Source organism: Cervus canadensis, chromosome 33, assembly GCF_019320065.1.
Source record: "Cervus canadensis isolate Bull #8, Minnesota chromosome 33, ASM1932006v1, whole genome shotgun sequence".
Taxonomy (NCBI): Eukaryota; Metazoa; Chordata; class Mammalia; order Artiodactyla; family Cervidae; genus Cervus; species Cervus canadensis.
The window spans coordinates 33,513,615-33,531,664 of record NC_057418.1 but is presented as its reverse complement, the minus strand read 5'-3'; the positions used below and the strand labels follow the sequence as shown (position 1 = coordinate 33,531,664).

Genomic DNA, 18,050 nt, shown 5'->3' with positions numbered 1-18,050 from the left:
CACAGACTCATGGAGAATTCAGTGAAAATGCAATGTTCTCTGGAAGACACAGAAGTACAACTTAAACGGCATTTTTTTTTTCTTCTGTGTCTCGCTATATCAGGTTGCTTTCATAAGCTCCAAGAGCTATGAGAGATTTAATTCATTTTGAAACCAACACTGAGGGATGACAGACTACTTTCAGATGTGATATCATATGTTCCCAGTTCCTTATTTTTTTCCCTCTGACTTAAAAACCGATGTTCCTGCTAATAGCCCCACAAACTGGTGCTTAAAAAATAGTAGAGCTTAGGGTGGGGCGTTTGACTTGTTGATGCAGTTTTCTTCCCTGGCATACCAGTTTAGACCTTAGCATCTCAGAATTCATAGCACTGGTGTTTTCTCATGTACAGCGCTCCACCCACTAATATCAAGTTTTCCATTTTCTCACCATCGAGAAATTTAGAGTAAGTTTAACTTTTGAACAGTTTTTCCAATGTCCTTTCACCTAAGTGAAAAGTCACTGGGCAGAAGCATCATTTATGTAATTTACTTGAAAAGTGTTCAAGGCAGCTTCTCACCTGCCCTGATAAATCTGTTTTAATTTTTAGGATAAATCACTTAGAACACTGTGACAAGAGGTTTTTAAAATTCAGGTTTTGAGTACAGGCAAAGGCACTTTATTCCTCCCCTAACCTTGATAGACATTTGAAGTTAAACGATTATGGAATTTTTAGTATCAACTCGAATAGTTCTGTCAGAAAATACTTCTGGATTAATTTGCGAGTATTTTCTTCTAACATTTTACTTGTAATCTCTTCCCCCTAGTTTTCCTTGGTATTCAGCTAGGTAGCCAGGGCATACATGAAGAAATCAGAGCCACAGGAGTTAAAACTGTGCGTCCTCACTCTGAGACGCTCCCCCGAGCTGGAATTGCTGCAGAGAAGATAAAAACAGGCCCCTGTGTCGTGGGCTCGACTCTCTCCCTACCTCACAAAACAGTATGTAACTGCAGACTCTGATTTTAATGTACTTTTTCCGGAAAAACATGAGCTTACTAACACTAATATTTTCTTTTAGGTGTGGTGTATTTTTTAAATGTTCCATTAGCTTAACTGCTTTCTAACAAGACCAAAAGGAGCGCCTACAAAGAGGTAGCAGATAATTATATTTTTAAAAAGTGACATCTGGATGAATCCTAATTCATCCCGTCCCTTCACGCGACAGGAATTGCTCCCTAAATATTAAGAAATAGATGAATTACGAAAGCCATCTTTAAATAGAAAGCATATTCATCTGATCTTTTAGGAGGAAGACTTGAAAACATGTTTTAAATCACACCCTTTGCGAAGCTAGTTTGGTGTGTGTAGAGTTGGAATTACCACTCTGAATCTGAAGGGGAAGCACCAGTGTCTACAGGCACCAGGGAGGTGAGAAGACTCAACCAAGACAGTGTGGCCGCCCACAGCCCAGGCGTGACCCTTATATACACACATACCCCGGGCCGTACGGAGGCGGCGGCGTGACTAACCAGCGGGGATTCAAAAGGGGTAGTGGACGCTTGGGTTTCACCTGACGGCTATCTGAGGCACACGCAGGCCCGTTTTCTAGGTAATCTGGTCTCTGAAGGGCTGACGACTTTATGAAGAGGGTTTAAAAAACGTCTATCCAGGCTCTGAAGCTGGCAGGTAACTAAAGCAACGGCAACTCTGCGTCGGCCAGGCCAAACGCCACCTGTGGGCAGCTGGCGTGGACCCTGGCTCGGGTCCTACCTCTGACAGCTGCTCTCAGAAGCGTGTGAAGGGAACCCTGCCAGAGACAGAGGTCCTAGTGAGTCATCAGAAAGGGGGAAAAGAAACCTGGTCAATACAGTCATGAATAACTGAGGACTGGGAAATTTACGGTGCAGGGAGTCCTAAAACTTAGATGTCAAGGTAAGATCTCTGAGAAAAGGTTTCAGATCACTGACTTTTTATTCCTTTTTAACCAGTTCTTCCTTGCTCAAGAAGTTGACAACATTAATCCTTGACAAATGGCCCACAGGATCAAATTTGGTCAGCACGCCTTCCTTCGTACCTCTAAAAACGATATATGAGGACTTCCCTGGGCATTCTAGTGGCTAAGCTTCCGCACGTCCAGTGCAGGGGCAGAGGGTCCCACCCCCGGTCGGGGAAATAAGATCCCACAGGCCACCAGAACAAAAGCAAAACTGCGTGCAACTGTACCTGCATTTCTTAGTTGGAAACAAGCATTTTGGATGCACACGGAACTGAGCAACACTGTAGCTAAATCAGCTCAGTGACTTCCTTTTCTAATCACTGACATCAGGGGTAATGTTATGATCGGCTTCTAGGTAAGTGAATTGGAGCTCCAGAATGTCAGATTCTTCTATTTTCTTCTCAAGAGGGGTAAAGGCACCAATAGAAGCTGAAACTGTAATGTGCACTCTTCATTTTCATATTTACACACGTGTGGGTTCTGGGAAGGGGCATGAGCATATTTATACACGTGTGGGGTTCAGATTTACACACGTGTGCGGTTTAGGAAGGGGCATGGGACATGAGCATATTTACACATCTGTGGGGTCTGGGGAGCGGCATGAGCAGCGTCTCAGCTGCAGTGGGCTTGAGAGGATGAAGCACATGCACTTTTTCCAGTTGGTTTATTGCACGTCATGTACAGTCATATGTGGTTCTCCATTCACATACGATTTGGAAAGGCCTATTTCAACTTCTCTCTGTATAGACAATTTCCACGAGTTCTAACTGTTTCATACACACCACTACAATATAAGCCATAAATGATGTATTTGGTAATCAAAATTTCTCAATAATAGCATTTTCAAAAAGATATAATATATATATATATATATATATATATATTTTTTTTTCTGGGAGCTGTGCTTTATCTGCAATGCGGTGTCTTTTGCCATGAAGGGACAGCAAAATTGTAAGCAGTGAGAAGTCCAGGTTGTGCTATTTGCTGCACCTACCGACCACTTCTCCTATGAATTAATTCTTCTCCTTCTCTCCCAACCCCCTGCAATTAGTGCAGCAGAAACACAGAAAGGAGAGCACTACACTCAGGGGAACCAGTTTGATTCAGCATTGAGTACCAGGAAGGTATATAATTTTGTTATGTGTCTTCATAGCAAAGGCATTTCAGCTTAGGTAATATGTTAAAAGAAACCACAGATAAAATTACATGCGTGTACCATATGAATCTCTCTAAAAGTAAAATTATCTATAAGATGAATTATTTTTCCATTTTAAATAGTAAGAAACTTTTGAGGATGTTTAAAAATTACGTTTACTTAGAAAGTTTATGAGTCTATAAAAAGTTCTCTGGATAACTTTTGCTATTAAATAATGGATTATAATCTAGCAATACATTTCATTCTACTAAAAATCACTTGCTGGTAACCCTACAATTGCTAATTGTTACCAAGACATGACAGACATCTTATTTCAAACACACAAACCCCTCCCCCTCAAACTGGAGAAACTTTATAGACTGTCATTTATAAAAGGTAGCTGGTAAAGAAGAGTCTTGATTTGGTAATGACCAATTCAATGTAATTTAAATTACACCTACCATCTGCTTTTGGTGTACTTAAAAAACTTACAGCCCTTCGTATTTATTCAGTATTTATTGAGAAACCTTAACCACCTCCTATCTCGTGTGAACATTCGCACATCTTGGCTTTATGGACAGGGCGCTCTGACCGCCCCCGAGGTGGGCTCTCCCGCACAGACTGCACTAGTGTGTTGGTGAATATCGACTTTCATGCTCTATTTTCCCAGAGGAAAATGCTTGACTGCAAGTATATAACTTTACCAACTTCTCGACTGAAAGCTTAACTTCCAATTGCTTTGTCAAATACTAGTAATATAGAACAATAAACTGACCCTGGCCTTTTATCATTCTAACAATTTGGTGATTTCAAATTTAATACTATTGTATCCTGTATAAAAATGGGTTTTGTCATTTTTGCCTTTTAAAACGGGACTTTTCCAACATAAAAGGTGGCAATACAACGTAATTATACATAAAAGTTCTCTTAACTGACAATGAGATGAGACTGCATTCACAGGCTTCAGAAAATGTAGAATAAAATACATAGAAATTCTTAATCAACTTCAGTGACATGGTACCATGATGACTTGTATACTAGCAGCTTGAAAGTTATCTTCAAATTTTTACAAAATAACATATATTAACTGTATGGCAATGTGAAATTTTATGGATAGTAGCATATTAAAGCTGTCTACCTAACAATAATAGATTACCCCCATCCCATCAGAGAAGCAGTGTATTTGTTTGATGGAGAGAACCACCTCAGTTATGATTAAACCTGACGCCCTCGCTCCTCTATGTACCCCATGTATGTATACACACTATGGGACTGCGTTTTGACAGTCTGGTTAATACCATATTGGTGTGTTTATGTCTTCTGTAACGTGTGACTCACTTCAGCCCCAAATTTTAGAACTTTAAAATAAATAAAAAGCAATTTACAAAAATAAGGCATTATTTGCAAATGCAAAAATTCGTCCTGAGAACTTTCATCATCCTGGAGGACCATTTCACAGAAAAGGAAATACCACCATCTGTGAAACATAAATGCACCTCAAGAGTTAAAAGAATCGGTAAGTAGCAGTCAGTTTACCTAGGCCACAGCTAAGAAAAGCAGGAAGGCAAGTTAATAAATCTCCTTAAATTAACTCCCATGCAAACAATGATACATGTATTCCTTTCCGAATGCACGGTCCCTCCCCCTGACTTCTTGCATCGATGCACTCTGACTGTACTGTGGAAGAGGGTGAGGGAGCAAGCTCAGCGATGCCGCCTGACCTCGTGCTGAGGGACCTGCGTCCGTGGTCGTCATCAACGGCCGACGCTGGGCTGGCCTGAGACACGGAGCCACTCTACCTTTGGCTTTCCGTAACAGGAGCAGCTAGCCAAAACAGTTCATAACTTTACACTGGAAAAATGTCCAATTAAAACACCAATGCGAAGAAAGGTAAAACGTCATCAGATGCTTTGCTTTATAATGTGACCATTAGATTATCTACTTATAGAAATTTAAAAAATGGTTCAACAAAGAATCAAACTGGTTTCTTGGGTATATCATTACGATAAATCTCTTTACTCTTTATGCTGTGAGCAGACAGTGATTATTTTGGAGAAGGAAAAATAAGAAAGTGTGGAATTAGTAATGCAGAAGTTGAAAGGCAGGTGGCAAGACTAGAACGCTTCAAACCAACACTACTTTGTTCCCGTCTCTACTGGCACCTACCCCCCAAGGTAAAAGGCCAGAATAACCAAAGCCATTTTAACAGTAGTGCGCGGAACTGTCAGCTGACAGACAACATAAAAACAAGTCACGCTATGTTATCTGTGGTCACTTTCTTCAGGGTTAGTCCAGTAATTCAAGACTTTACATTCTTTTGTCTTTATTTGTTTATTTTAATTAAACATGTAAAGGTTAATAAACAGACATAGTCCAGAGTTAGTAGGTTGATATTATAACATTTATTAAAATAATGCTATGGGTTAATAGAAACAGCAAAGAACCAAAGAATTAAAATGCAAGCTATGTAAAATCCCAACTAAAACCCAAAAGTGTCTAATGTATTCATTCATTAGCTAACTAAAAGCCCAAGAAAGACAAGACACCCAATGTAATAAAGTACTGGAAAACAATTGGCAATTTTCAGTTATCAAAATTGTGGATTCTGCATTTTGTATCCTTTTCTCAATCAAGAAAAAAATTCTTTTTGAATGTTATATAACATACATATAAAACAAGATAGAAAAATACATTATAAACTTGTAACAATGGCTGTAAATACATTATCTTACATGTTTCTCATAGGCAATAGGTTGGTTATGGTACATACATAGCATGAAACTACTGAGATAATAAAGAATAGACAAAAATACATGTCAGCCGTACGGTAACATACAAGCGACACTCCCATCTACCCGCGCTAAAAAATTACATAATACTGTCAGAAAAAAAGTCTTAAAAACTACATATTTTAATAAGAAAGAAATTCAATAAAGAATGATAATACTGAGAACCAAGGCATTCAGAGATTTCAAAAGTCATGCTTTTTTTCAGTTGATCCAAAATTTTATCAACTAAGTTTTCAAACGTTTGTTCAGAGCCAACATTACTCATCAATGTCACGCATTTATTTCATACATTTACTTTCTTCCCCATAAAAGACCTTTGATAAACATCTAAAATGTCCAGGTATAACACAGTTGAGATGAAACTGGATCAAATACTGGTATCGTTTTTAAACTATCACCTCAAGTGTTTGAGTGTCGCAAATTTATTCAACCAACCAAACAAAATAAAAATCAAAACGGCACAGCACATACAGTAAATCAAGCAAAACAGCTCTGCGTGTGACAGAGAGACACGCAGTGTCACGCTCACCAAAGCTAGCTGAGCACAAACAACTAATGTCTGTTGCATAGTGAATAACTAAAAACGGTTTCCAAGGGGACAAGATGACGGAGGTCACCACGAAGGTGCTTACTGAGCTTACTGCTGACCTTTGACTGTGAAGCCGTGACGGTGTGCAGAGGGCAGGAGTTGATGACCTGGGGACCCACAGCCACTCGCCATTTGCCACATCTGGTACTGGGCATTCAGTGCTGGCTCACAGGTCAGTGAGACCTGCAAGCTCGAGTTCTGATGCAGAGCTTTGTGCACAGGTCGCTGCAGCTACAGAACGGACTGACCGTCCGGAGAAACTGTCACATGTAGTTGAGTAGTCTATGCACAATGATGCTAGTTTCTCTCATTCCTTTAAAGTTAAGTGGGGGCTGGGGGCGTGGTGTGTGTGTGTGTGTGTGTGTGTGTGTGTGTGTTCGCGGCTTAGGCCACTAAAACCAGCAGAGATGGACTACACAAGTGATCTGGTTCTGTAGAAATGAGTCTGATTTAAATTTGGGTCATTTACAAACACTGTTATCCAGAATGAAAATCACAAAGATTCACTCTTGTGAAAAAGACTGCTGTTTATACTATTACCACCGATTAATAAGAAAAAAATCCAACAACACGCCCACCAAATAAGAGTTCTAATTTTGTCTATGAAATGGTGTTCTAATCACACGTAATGTTTATTTCAGAACCCTTTGGGCTAACATTACGTATACCAATTACCAAAAGCACTCAATTGTGATTTTAAGAGGATGTTTTCAAACTTACTTGTTAGGAATTAGAAAAGTTATCAAATTTTTTCACAGTATCAGATTTGGCAAATTGATATCAAGGTAATGTGGCAAAAATCATTTAATTCAAACCATCAACTCACGTGTCTCCCCTCACATCTTCTTTCACATACTGGGCGACTGAGTGACAGGCATTGACTTGTATTCTGAGGGAGGAGCTGATCTTACAAGACACTTGACTAAATGACCATGAAGGAAAATAAGGCACTTTCTTTTCTTTAGACTTATTCCAATACTTAAAAAATAAAAAAGAAAGACAAAAAGGCTCTTTTGGTCTTTTGTTTCTTGACAACCACCAGAAAAAATCATTTAATGAAATAAAGGGTTTCTTTGTTCTTTTTCTTTTTTTTATAACACTTGAAAGTATAAAATGCTACATTTCCAAAAATATATATATTTTTTCTGCACCAGCACCCTTGTATAGTAAAAGTATCTACTTTTTTTGTTCATTTGTTTCAATGCACTACACTTTATCTACAATTTCATTACATGTATACAGCAAATAGGCAAGCATGGCTTTTACATCCTTAATGATTTTTTTCTATACAGGGAGGTTTAAAAAAAATATTTGAACAGTTTGCCCAGTAATGTGACACATAATGCATGTACCTTGTTCTCATATATTTTTTAAAGGAGGTGTAAAATAAAGGTTCAGTAATTTTAACTCAGATATTTATCTTTTAAAAAATAGTGTTGCAGTTTTGTTCTTTGCATTACTTTCCAAAATTCCTTGTTAAGTTTTTCTCTCATGGCACACTTCTAATACTTCAAATTTTGGCAGGCAATATAAAAAAGGCTGCGACTTCTGCCCTTTGAGGGCACTGTAGTGACTAAAGAGCAGGTCAAATTTTGAATACTTTTTGAAATCGCTTCACCAATGACACCCCTGACCAAAGGTTCATGCATGATGCATCAGCACAGTACATTCAGAGCTCTGACTCGCTACGCAGAGAGGTTCCTAGAAGTCTCTCACAGTAACTGCCTCTGTCGCTGGCCCTTCTGCAGTGAGGCCTTCTCACCGTTCGCTTAGGGCGGACACTGAAAGGTGGTCAGTGCTGGGGGATGGATTGGGCCTTATTGCTTTACACACTTCAGTGCAGGGTCTAGAACCACTTTCACCCAAACAGAAAAAGAAATAACAAAACAAAACAAACGAAAGCTGAGTTGGAGGACAACGATTTCTTTGTCTTTTGTTTGGTTAGATGGTAAGACGAACGGACAAGTGCCTCAGCTCGCTGCACTGACGACAGGCAAGCAAAGGCGATTACCAGTTAACTGATCAGCAGGCAGGCATGGTCAGGTCATCATTGGGTGAAGAGTTCAGAGGTCAGAAGGTCATAGGTTAGTTGCCGGTGGCGGCTGGGTGGTTAGAAACAAAAAACAAAAAAAAAAAAAAAGAAAAGAAAAGATAGAGAAGAGATTAGTTTCAGCTAGTGACGGCTTAATGACAACATGAAAAACTAATCACAACTAATAAAAAAAAAAAGCATGTTTAATTCTGACAAACTGATTAACACCATCTACAGAATACAATAAAAATCATGACAATTCCATATCATGATTTGAACAAATGAAGGAGAGCCCACTCCCACAAAAAAAACAAAAAACAAAAAACTGTTAACAGGAAAAATAGAAATAAAATACAACTAACAACTAATAGTTAGTAGCAGTCAATGAAGGAGACTGGAAAACAACATCAATGAATAGGCTCGGTGTACAGAATTCTCACAGTCAGTGCAGCTACCAGTGTCTGACTGCTATTAAGCATTAGTATTCTCTCAGATGCAAGCATTAAAGCAACTATTAATGATGGATGTGATTATTAATAATCAATGATTAACAGAAATGAATCTAAAGAAATTTAAATTTCTATGAATAATCTGGTTCAACATAAACTCTGGGCCAAACAAAGTTTCTTTTGTTCAATAAATGTTTATTGCTTTTTCAATTATTCTATTTACAAACAACATGGAATTTCTTGGCCTCATGATACAAAGCAACACTAAACTGTAGTCTAGCAGTGTGGGCAACATCATGGGAACCAGAAAAGGGCCAGGCCTTCCGCGCAGGCCAACACTTTCCAGTTGGAAATACTATTTTACACATATAGAACACTTATAAAATGCACTTGCATGTAAACACTGTAAAATCCTGCCATTTAAAATTCTATACTCAAAAAGCTCTAAGTACATCAAAAAATAGAAGAAATTTCTAATTGATACCAATAAGGCATTTTAAAACTACAAACAGCTTTCTTTATTCAATTTCAAAGCTAATACTCTGCAAATACAATAAAATCTGACATTTCATATACATTCCTGCTTTATATTTTATATTTTAAAAGAAGCCACCTGTAAATACTATTTTCTTTTGCAAAATAACAAACAGAACAAAAAAATTAAAAAAAAAAATTACAGTAAAACATAAAGTAGTTCTCAAGTGGAAAAGTTATCGTTCCCAGTGTCCTTGAGTTGCTCCTTCCTTAATCAGCCTCTGTCACATTCTGCTTCACCAAACTTGGTCCACTTAACAGTAGTATGATTTTTAAGACTCATTCAACAGCTTTAATTATTTCTACTATATTCTGAGGTTTGAGAGAATTTTCTGTACTGTTGCCACTGTGACTAAGGCAGAGGAGATGTCAATGAAAAGATATTCAGTGCAAAGGCAGATTCTGTGCCACTTGATAAATCAAAACCCAGTAGGTGTAATGTTCACAGAGTTTAAATGATCTATATAATGGACTGGTTTACCTTCATATAAAAAAAAAATGCTTTCTAAAAGTCTATCACATAGGACAGCTTATAAATACTACAAAAATACTGTATCTTCAATGTGACCAAATCTTCCCTGAATTTGTTAAAAAAAATTGGAATTTTATTTAATTAAAATAAAAACTGCTACTCCAAAGTTAAAGAAGAAAATAAATATTTCACATAATGTAGTCATACCACCTCATAGGTACTCCAGAAATATAGAATCTTAAAGCATTTTTGAAATTACTTAAAATTTTGATTAAAATTGTATTAAGCTTTTTATACAAATTATGTAAATGATGGTTTTTGTAAAATCATTATTTAGAAAAATTCTGATTACGCCTTTTTGAGTGTGGAATATATAATCAAGCAAACTACTGTTTCTATATATACCAGTAAACCTAGAAATATGTCCTCTGCCGAGTCCTGGCCTGCTACAGTACACACAGGTGTGTCAACCGTGCAAAATCACTTACGGTTCTTTACAACTAAAAAGTCAGTTGGTCTTTTATAGGCTTCATATTCAGTTTTGAAATATGTGAACGGGGGGGTTATTTTTAGTAAAGAACCAGATGGTTGTCAACCATGCAGTACTCTAAATGCTCATATAGAATTACATGGTTATATGTCTAAGGGCTGAGTTTCCTTGCATAAATGAATACTTATAATCTTCCCTTCAAAAGATTAAAAAATAATCATTAAAAAAAACCTCAAAAATAGAGAAAACAGTAGTATCATAAAATAATTTAAGTGAAGAACTTCAGACTCTCCCTTAGACCCAATGAGTGCATACAGTGATAGTAATAGCAGTATACAAGTATCTGTTATTTTAAAAAAAAGAAAAAAAAGAGCATTTCGGTTTGCTGACATTGCATTTTGAATAAAAACAGTGATAGGACTAACGAAAACACATAAAACTACAAAAGAGCTTCTCATGGAATGTGCTGTCAATTTCAAATACAGTATAATCTTTCTAATATTTTCAACTGTCTCAAGGCACTGGAGTGTTGACTAGACCAATAATTGTGTTAAAATAAAATGAGAAATCTCTTTAAAAGGGCATGCAGGGAAAGGTTAACAGAAGAAAAACTACTTTAAAACAGTCTTTAAAACTGTTTCAGACATTAACAATGTAAAAACTTCCAATCCTGTGTGGAGTATTCAATTTCCTTAAATTGAAAAGTTACTTAAAAGATTTTTTTTTTTAAATTTCCTCCTTCACTAGGAGCCTTTCTGATATAAAAAGGGTCATTTACTTGCTTGTGGTGCATGATGTACTTACATTTATATTATCTTCATAGATAACCACTGACCTTGGGGGGGGTCTGTTTATTCAATACTCTCTGTGAGTAATATATGCATTAGTTAAAAGTCTTCAAACTCTTTAACTATGTATGATGCTAAATAAATATCATCAATGTCTTTGGAAAGGTATTTTATTCTGATGTGGACAGCATTTGTGTCCATCAGTATTTAAGATAACTATGTGAAACTGACAGATGAGATCTTTCTCAAGTTCATAGAAAATGTAGGATTGGGGTGTAAATATATTACTTTCCACCACTAATATTAGAGACTTTGATCAAATTAATTAGTAGGTAAAGATGTGCCATAATAGAAGTTTGCCAAAAAAACCCCCAAAATCCTTTTTTAAAATCTTGTTTTGGATTGCTACCTTGTAATGACAAACTCAGAAAACAATGTCAATAAACCAAAACTGTCACTCCTCAATAAACATAAATAATTTTATAGAAGGGTCCAAGGGCATATATAGGACACAAATTATACATGTGGAAAAGGAGAAAAATGAAGACTTATTTTCCAGTCATGGGTTAGTCAAAAAGGACTTTCTAACAGCTGGATTCACGTCACCACAAAATTTCAAGAGACAGTTTACCTTCACATAATATATTTTAGCAGCAAATGACAAAAATCAAAGGATCCATTTTGGGACAAGAATGTAAGAATAAAAGGGAAATGATTTTCTCATTCATTAAAAAATCCAACATTTCATCAAAGTCATCTTCACAGCCCCTTTTTGATTTCAGCTAAGGACCTGACATGTATGTATATCCTTGTGTGTATATAGTGGAGTTCAAGTATCTTACTAAAAAGGAAAATGGAAACTAAATCTTCAGTTTTCTCCAAAAGGACACAGGAGGAATATATTCCTTTACTTCTCTCATTAAAGCACCATCTGCTTAGTTCTTTTTGCAAAACCAACCCAAAATTTCAGAACAACTAAAAGGTAAATTTTAGCAAAAATTATTCCTGATAAATAAGGCAACATCAGAATTTAATAGCTCCCCAGATGGACTAATTTACATTTTAGTAGAACTAAATCATTGTACATACTAAAATAGAATTTAATAAATTAAAATATGAAGGGAGGAAAAGAAAACATCCAAAAAACCCAACCCTTAAATCTTTCAATTATTACAAATTAATTTAGAAAAGGAAAAGAAATGATGTGCAGGCAAGCAGTGATTTTTTTCCATCAGGTGTGGTGTTGCAAACTTTATGAACACCCAACGCACTTCTCATAAACAAGAACTGCAGAACTAAACTAACCTCGGTCTGCGGTCACAATCCTTTGGTAAGGATGGACACGCATATCGTGCCTTCGAACTTTAGTAGCCACCGCACCTAGTTAAATTGCAATTACCAAGACAAAGTTAGAAAACATTCACAAGGGAAAAGAAAACAAACATTAACAGCAGGTTTATCACAATGGATTTCAAATGTTCATTTACTACAAAAGTTTTGTTTTAGGAAACACGTTAAGGCACAGTAGTCTTAAAATTAACCATTATATGTTGCGTATATATGCATCTATTAATATTGCATTCATTTCAATCATCTTGGCCTTAACCTATTTTATCCATTCATTTATAATCCCAAGTTACAGATTTCATGAACTCTATTAGATCCAAACATAGTTAGGCTTTACTAGTCACATATTCACTGAAGTGCCTTTCTTGCAGCAGGACTACTTAAATAATGCCATGTTTAATACTGACAATTATTTGCTAACCTTAAGACCACACTTCCAGAGTCTATCACTTAAGAAGGTTTAAATGCAATTCTTAAAGCCTACAGATTGTGGTTCTAAACTTCGAGTCAATAAGTATGAACTGCAATGAATTAGGTGATTAGTAAAGCAAACAGTATAGTACACTTAGCAGTCAGTATACTACTATACACTCCTGTATAAATCACCGTTACTTTGTAAGGTTACAGACTAAACCAATTAATAACAAACTTTTACTTTCTATCAGTGTGCAAAAAGTGCAAGTAAGTCACTGACTGCTAGGCTAAGCTTCCCTCCCACCCCCCTGGAGGCTGCTGAGACTAAGCATTTGTTAAATTCAGATCTGATGAGGGTTCAGTTAAGACCGTTCTTGAATTCTTAGCCTTTCGTTGGGAAAGCCATACCTAAAGATAAAAGGAAGGGAATTAAAAATTAGTCATCAATGAAGATTTGAGGCTAATACCAATCTCCTCACTACCACCAACACATATGTCTGCATCTGTTTTGAAGGGCACTGCTTATTTTAAAATACTCATGTGAGATTTGATATATAGCATGCATGTTATCTGTGTGCAAGTTGATTATAACACAGCAACTTGAAATTCATTTTCTCAATTCTCCAAGTGGTCAATATCATGTTTTACTGTTGAGGTGGCAAAGTGAGAAATAAAACTGATAATGGAATCTTGACATTTAGTGCTCATTATCATTCACCTTATGAATGTCAATTAGGTATCTGTGTATTTTACTTTCAATTTTGTCAGTCTAATAATTAAGTATTATAAATAAAAATTTTCCAACACAACAAAAGCACGTTGCTTTAAAATGGGAAATTTAAGTGCAGTGCCTCTTGGTGTTTCTAAGTAGTAAACTGGTCCATCACCCCTTCTCATTTTGGAAAAACTAGTCTTATATAAGTGTAACTCGATGAGGCAAAATCAGTGAGATCTTGCATTGAGAGTGTGGAACAGCAGCTGGTGGCTCAGAGCGCCAGCCCTGCGGGAAGCACCAGTCAGACTCCTCGCGCAGACGCTGTGCGTGCAGCAGAGAGGAGCTCTGGGGAAAGGAGCAGGCGTGGGGCCACAGGACAGAGCGTTAACAGAAAGGAAAACGTAAACAGGTTACAGGTTACATGTTATTTTAAAAATGCTTCAAGAAATGTGCAACAGAAACAAGCCTCTCAGAAACAGTTCTATTGTATGATTCTGACCTATAATACTTTTTACAATGATTTAGAGATAAACGGAAAACATGTACAATAAAATGTATTTGCTCATGAAACAAAATGCACCTGAGTGCATGCACACACACAGATAACATACAGAGCACTGTGGCTTTTTTTAATTGAACAATGAATTTTCAAGTTTCAATCTTAGTGTCCAGGTTCATTAAAAACTTTCAAATTTTTATAAATCAATATTAATGCTGGGGAAAAAAATAACTTTAAAAGATCAAAGTCCTAAAAGTCAACAGCATGCACGCAGCACCAAAGTCATGTACAATTCAAGAAAAAAGAACTCAAATTCTGTCTGGTAAAACAAAGGGGCAGCGCGGAAACAGTGTGTCCACATTGACTGGTCGTGTTAGAACAGCTGCTGCTCTAGTCCTTCATCCAGCAGTCAATGGGCTGAAATATCAGGCATGACTGGCATTTCAATCCACTCTATAAAAAAAAGGCGTCAGTAATGTCTTTTTCAAGCACACCACTTTTTGTTTATGTAAAACTGAGAGTTTACAGCATGATCTTAATTTTTGCCTCAATTGTGATTCTAATTCAGTGAGACTTGGTATTACTTATCAATTCCATAATGTACTACTGAAACTAAGAACGTCTCTTATCTTTAATATTAACTAGGACTTCAAAAGAGAAAAATTGAAGAAACCTGAAGAATGCAACTATTTATCTGGTCCCTTTTATATTTTAAGTGACCACAAATATCAGAAAACACACATCAGGTTTAAAATGTCTCAAAAGACTTTCACACAAAAATTGAAAATGTAGCCAACAAATAAATTTCCGACACAAAAGCAATCTAAAAACTGGCTGGTGGAGCTGATGAAGGGGTAGGCCTATGAGTGGGATCTAACACTCAAGAATGACCTCGGTGATGTCAAAAGTGAAAAGTATTTTCTGTTTAAAATGTTCATTGCAAATTTACCCAACCAAAGTGACCGTCAGTCACCAAAGTGCATCTGAATAAATTTCAGGTACAATTATTTAAAGGGGGAACCCTTATAAGAGGCTGAAATCAAATTTAGTTTTCAGTCTTTCCAGTGGAAGCTTGTCTTGCCTCTCTAAAATGGATATATCATTTCAAAGTCTGGGGTAGCAAAAGTGATGAAGAAAAATGCTGTTAACCATACAACTTACCTAATACACCACTAGGTTCAATAGGATACTCAAGGATTGATGTAGCTGGTGCCAACGTGTAGGGGTATTCGTAGGGTGTGTAGATTAACCCAGCCTCGGGCCCTGGAGGAACTATTGCAGCAGTAGGGTGAGGAGTTCCGTTTGGCATGACAGCGGTCTGTATCTGTCTGATCAAAGGCATTATGGTAGGGCCAGCCGGCGTCGGAGTGCGCAGGGCGGCTGGTGGGAGCACGGGCGCGGGCCCAGTGATAATCCTTGGAGCAGCCTGGGCTGTCGCTGCAAGAGAAAAGGCAAGGGCTGCTACAGTAAGCAAAGAAATTCAGAAGGAAGTGCAGAGACAGCAGTGTAAAACACGGAAAATGAGAGGGGAGGAGGAAAAAGGGAAAAGCAGAAAAGAAGAAAAATAAAAGGGAAATCATTAGTACATGCGCTGATCACACAAAAATGCCAAAGCACACCCATCAAATGCAAAACAGCTTCCCCTTTCCCAATGTGATTAAGAATAAATGTGCAAAATTTAAAAAGCCACTGGGGGGAAAAAAAGAATGAGACCATTAAAATAGGTTATATTTACTTCATATATTTGGTATGTCTATATTTTTAAGATCTCATGAGACTAAAGGTGCATGCAGAAGCACAAGAAAACACTTGCATTAAAAGATGTTAAAAATACTCTGTAATTAGAGTCCACAGAAATACAGTTTTAGTATATTTCTAAAGAGTAGCTTCAGTTTCAAATGAAGGAAAGAATAATTTTCATTGTATTAACTTAGCCAAATAACCAAGTTATTAATTTCCTACATTTGTAGTGATTAACTTTTTCATAGAAAACACAAAAAAAATGTCACAATCCTAAACACATGACTATTAATGATATACTCATTTTCATGAGTAAATTAAAGCCAACCATTTACAAAAAGTAACCACTCTAAACACACTACGGTGCCTATATTTTGGAAAGCTGGCTATGTCTTTAAAATTCTATACCTGTAATTTAAATGATATTATGTTCATATGAATGATGAATAAAACTTAGATTGTCTCAAAATATAAATTTCACATTACTTCATTTTAAATATGAAAAAGCAATCCTCTTACAGTTTATGAAAGCATGCGCAATACACATCAAGAGGAAAACGGCATTAAAAGCAGTGCCATCTACTGCTCTCTGTGAACTCACGTATGAAATCAATACAGGAAAAATACCGGAGGAAAAACGTGCAAGCGAGGTGAAAGAACAGAATTCAACAGAAGAATCACTGCATTCATGTATATTCCAAATTAGCTTTTAGTTTTTAGAAAAAACTTCTTTGCATAAAGATAACAAAATAAACCAGAAGTCTTAAATCTGTAGTTAACAAAAAATTTTTTGAAACTCTTGAATTCAGAAGCTAAAATTTCATCAACAGAATAAAACAAAAGCTTATAAACTCAAAACTTAGACATGCTGGCATAAAATAAAATCAAGGGAGTGCCCTCATTCTTGAAAACAGTAGAAATGGAACAGTGAGGCCCATATCAAGGGACAATTATTTCAACTCTTCACTTTAACTGTTCATGTACTGTGCTGCCAAAAGGAGAGGGGGTTTGTGGACAAAACAGCTGAGACAGCTGTAAGCTCTGATCTTACGTGATTTAATGTTGGCATCTCTGTAGGTGCCGTTGAGAATCGCAAGCTCCATCAGCTGCATCTTCTTCAGACTGTCTTCTCCCTCTGCCTATACATGGAAAAGACAAGAGCACTAAGCGCCTGAAACAGTCCATATCCATTACAGCCCTATCTATGCAAAAACCATAAAATAAGTATCATGTGATTACAGCCACTGGTTTCAATCAGGAAACAAAGATCCGGGAAACAAACAGTGAGTGAGTAAGCGCTCAGTCACTCAGTCGTGTCTGACTCTTTGCGACCCCAAGGACTGCAGCCCGCCAGGCTCCTCTGTCCATGGGATTCTCCAGGCAAGAAAGCTGGAGTGGGTTGCCATTTCCTTCTCCAGGGGGGACAAAAGGTGCTACATGCTAAAGCCCATTCAGTGATGGGATATTAACACACAAGACGCTCGCAACTGCCACCAGCTATGTTTCTATTTGGACACTTCTTATGTAAGCTACACTGATGAATTAACAATCTCTTAAAAACCTTTACTTTTAAATGGAATCAATGAAAATGTTAGGTAAATTAAATATAGTATAGTCTCTACGTTTAAGTCTTCATTAAAAGACAAAAAACGAAAACAAACTGATATTTTAAACATGTAAGATTCAACTGTGGTATTCAGGTCAGGAAATTTTGCTTAATTCTCCAAAAGAGGAAAATTTAACAAAATCATAAACATAAGAATTTCTAAAAATCTGGTTTACATTCTGGTTTCTTATCCCAAAATCCCTTTCTCCCCTCAATTAGCAAATGCTATCAATTCTAAAGCAAATGAGTCTTTAAGATCATCTGATACCTTGTCCAAGTCATGAAAAACTTCACAGCGAAAAGGAGCACTACTAAAATATTAATATTAATAAGTATACACCAGGCAAAAACCAGGGATGTCTCTGACATCACACTGTTAGGCCATTTCCTTGACCTTGGACTTGCCCCACCCTCCTCACTTACTGCTATCACTTTTGCTCTCAGCATTATTGGTTTATTACCAAAACTACTATA

At 36.9% G+C, this 18,050-nt stretch overlaps 1 protein-coding gene across 8 annotated transcripts in view; it reads right to left on the bottom strand.

Moving 5' to 3' along the window:
- Positions 1 to 2,624: 2,624 nt before the first annotated feature.
- The window catches only part of QKI (QKI, KH domain containing RNA binding), a 142,175-nt gene continuing 126,749 nt past the window's right edge, over positions 2,625 to 18,050 (bottom strand). Inside the window, exons 5-8 of one of the 8 annotated variants that reach the window (XR_006267214.1) lie at positions 17,022 to 17,109; positions 15,392 to 15,691; positions 12,561 to 13,424; positions 2,625 to 8,592 (exon numbers count right to left, since the gene is read on the bottom strand). Coding sequence is in view for 7 of the 8 variants with exons in the window: in XM_043457070.1 (XP_043313005.1) it covers positions 8,576 to 8,592; positions 12,561 to 12,635; positions 15,392 to 15,691; positions 17,022 to 17,109 (480 nt within the window). In the remaining variant the exon portion in view is untranslated. Of the gene's footprint in view, positions 8,593 to 9,145; positions 13,425 to 14,141; positions 14,684 to 15,391; positions 15,692 to 17,021; positions 17,110 to 18,050 lie in introns of those variants that run through there. The other 7 variants (XM_043457070.1, XM_043457066.1, XM_043457067.1 and 4 more) reach the window with 7 other exon arrangements.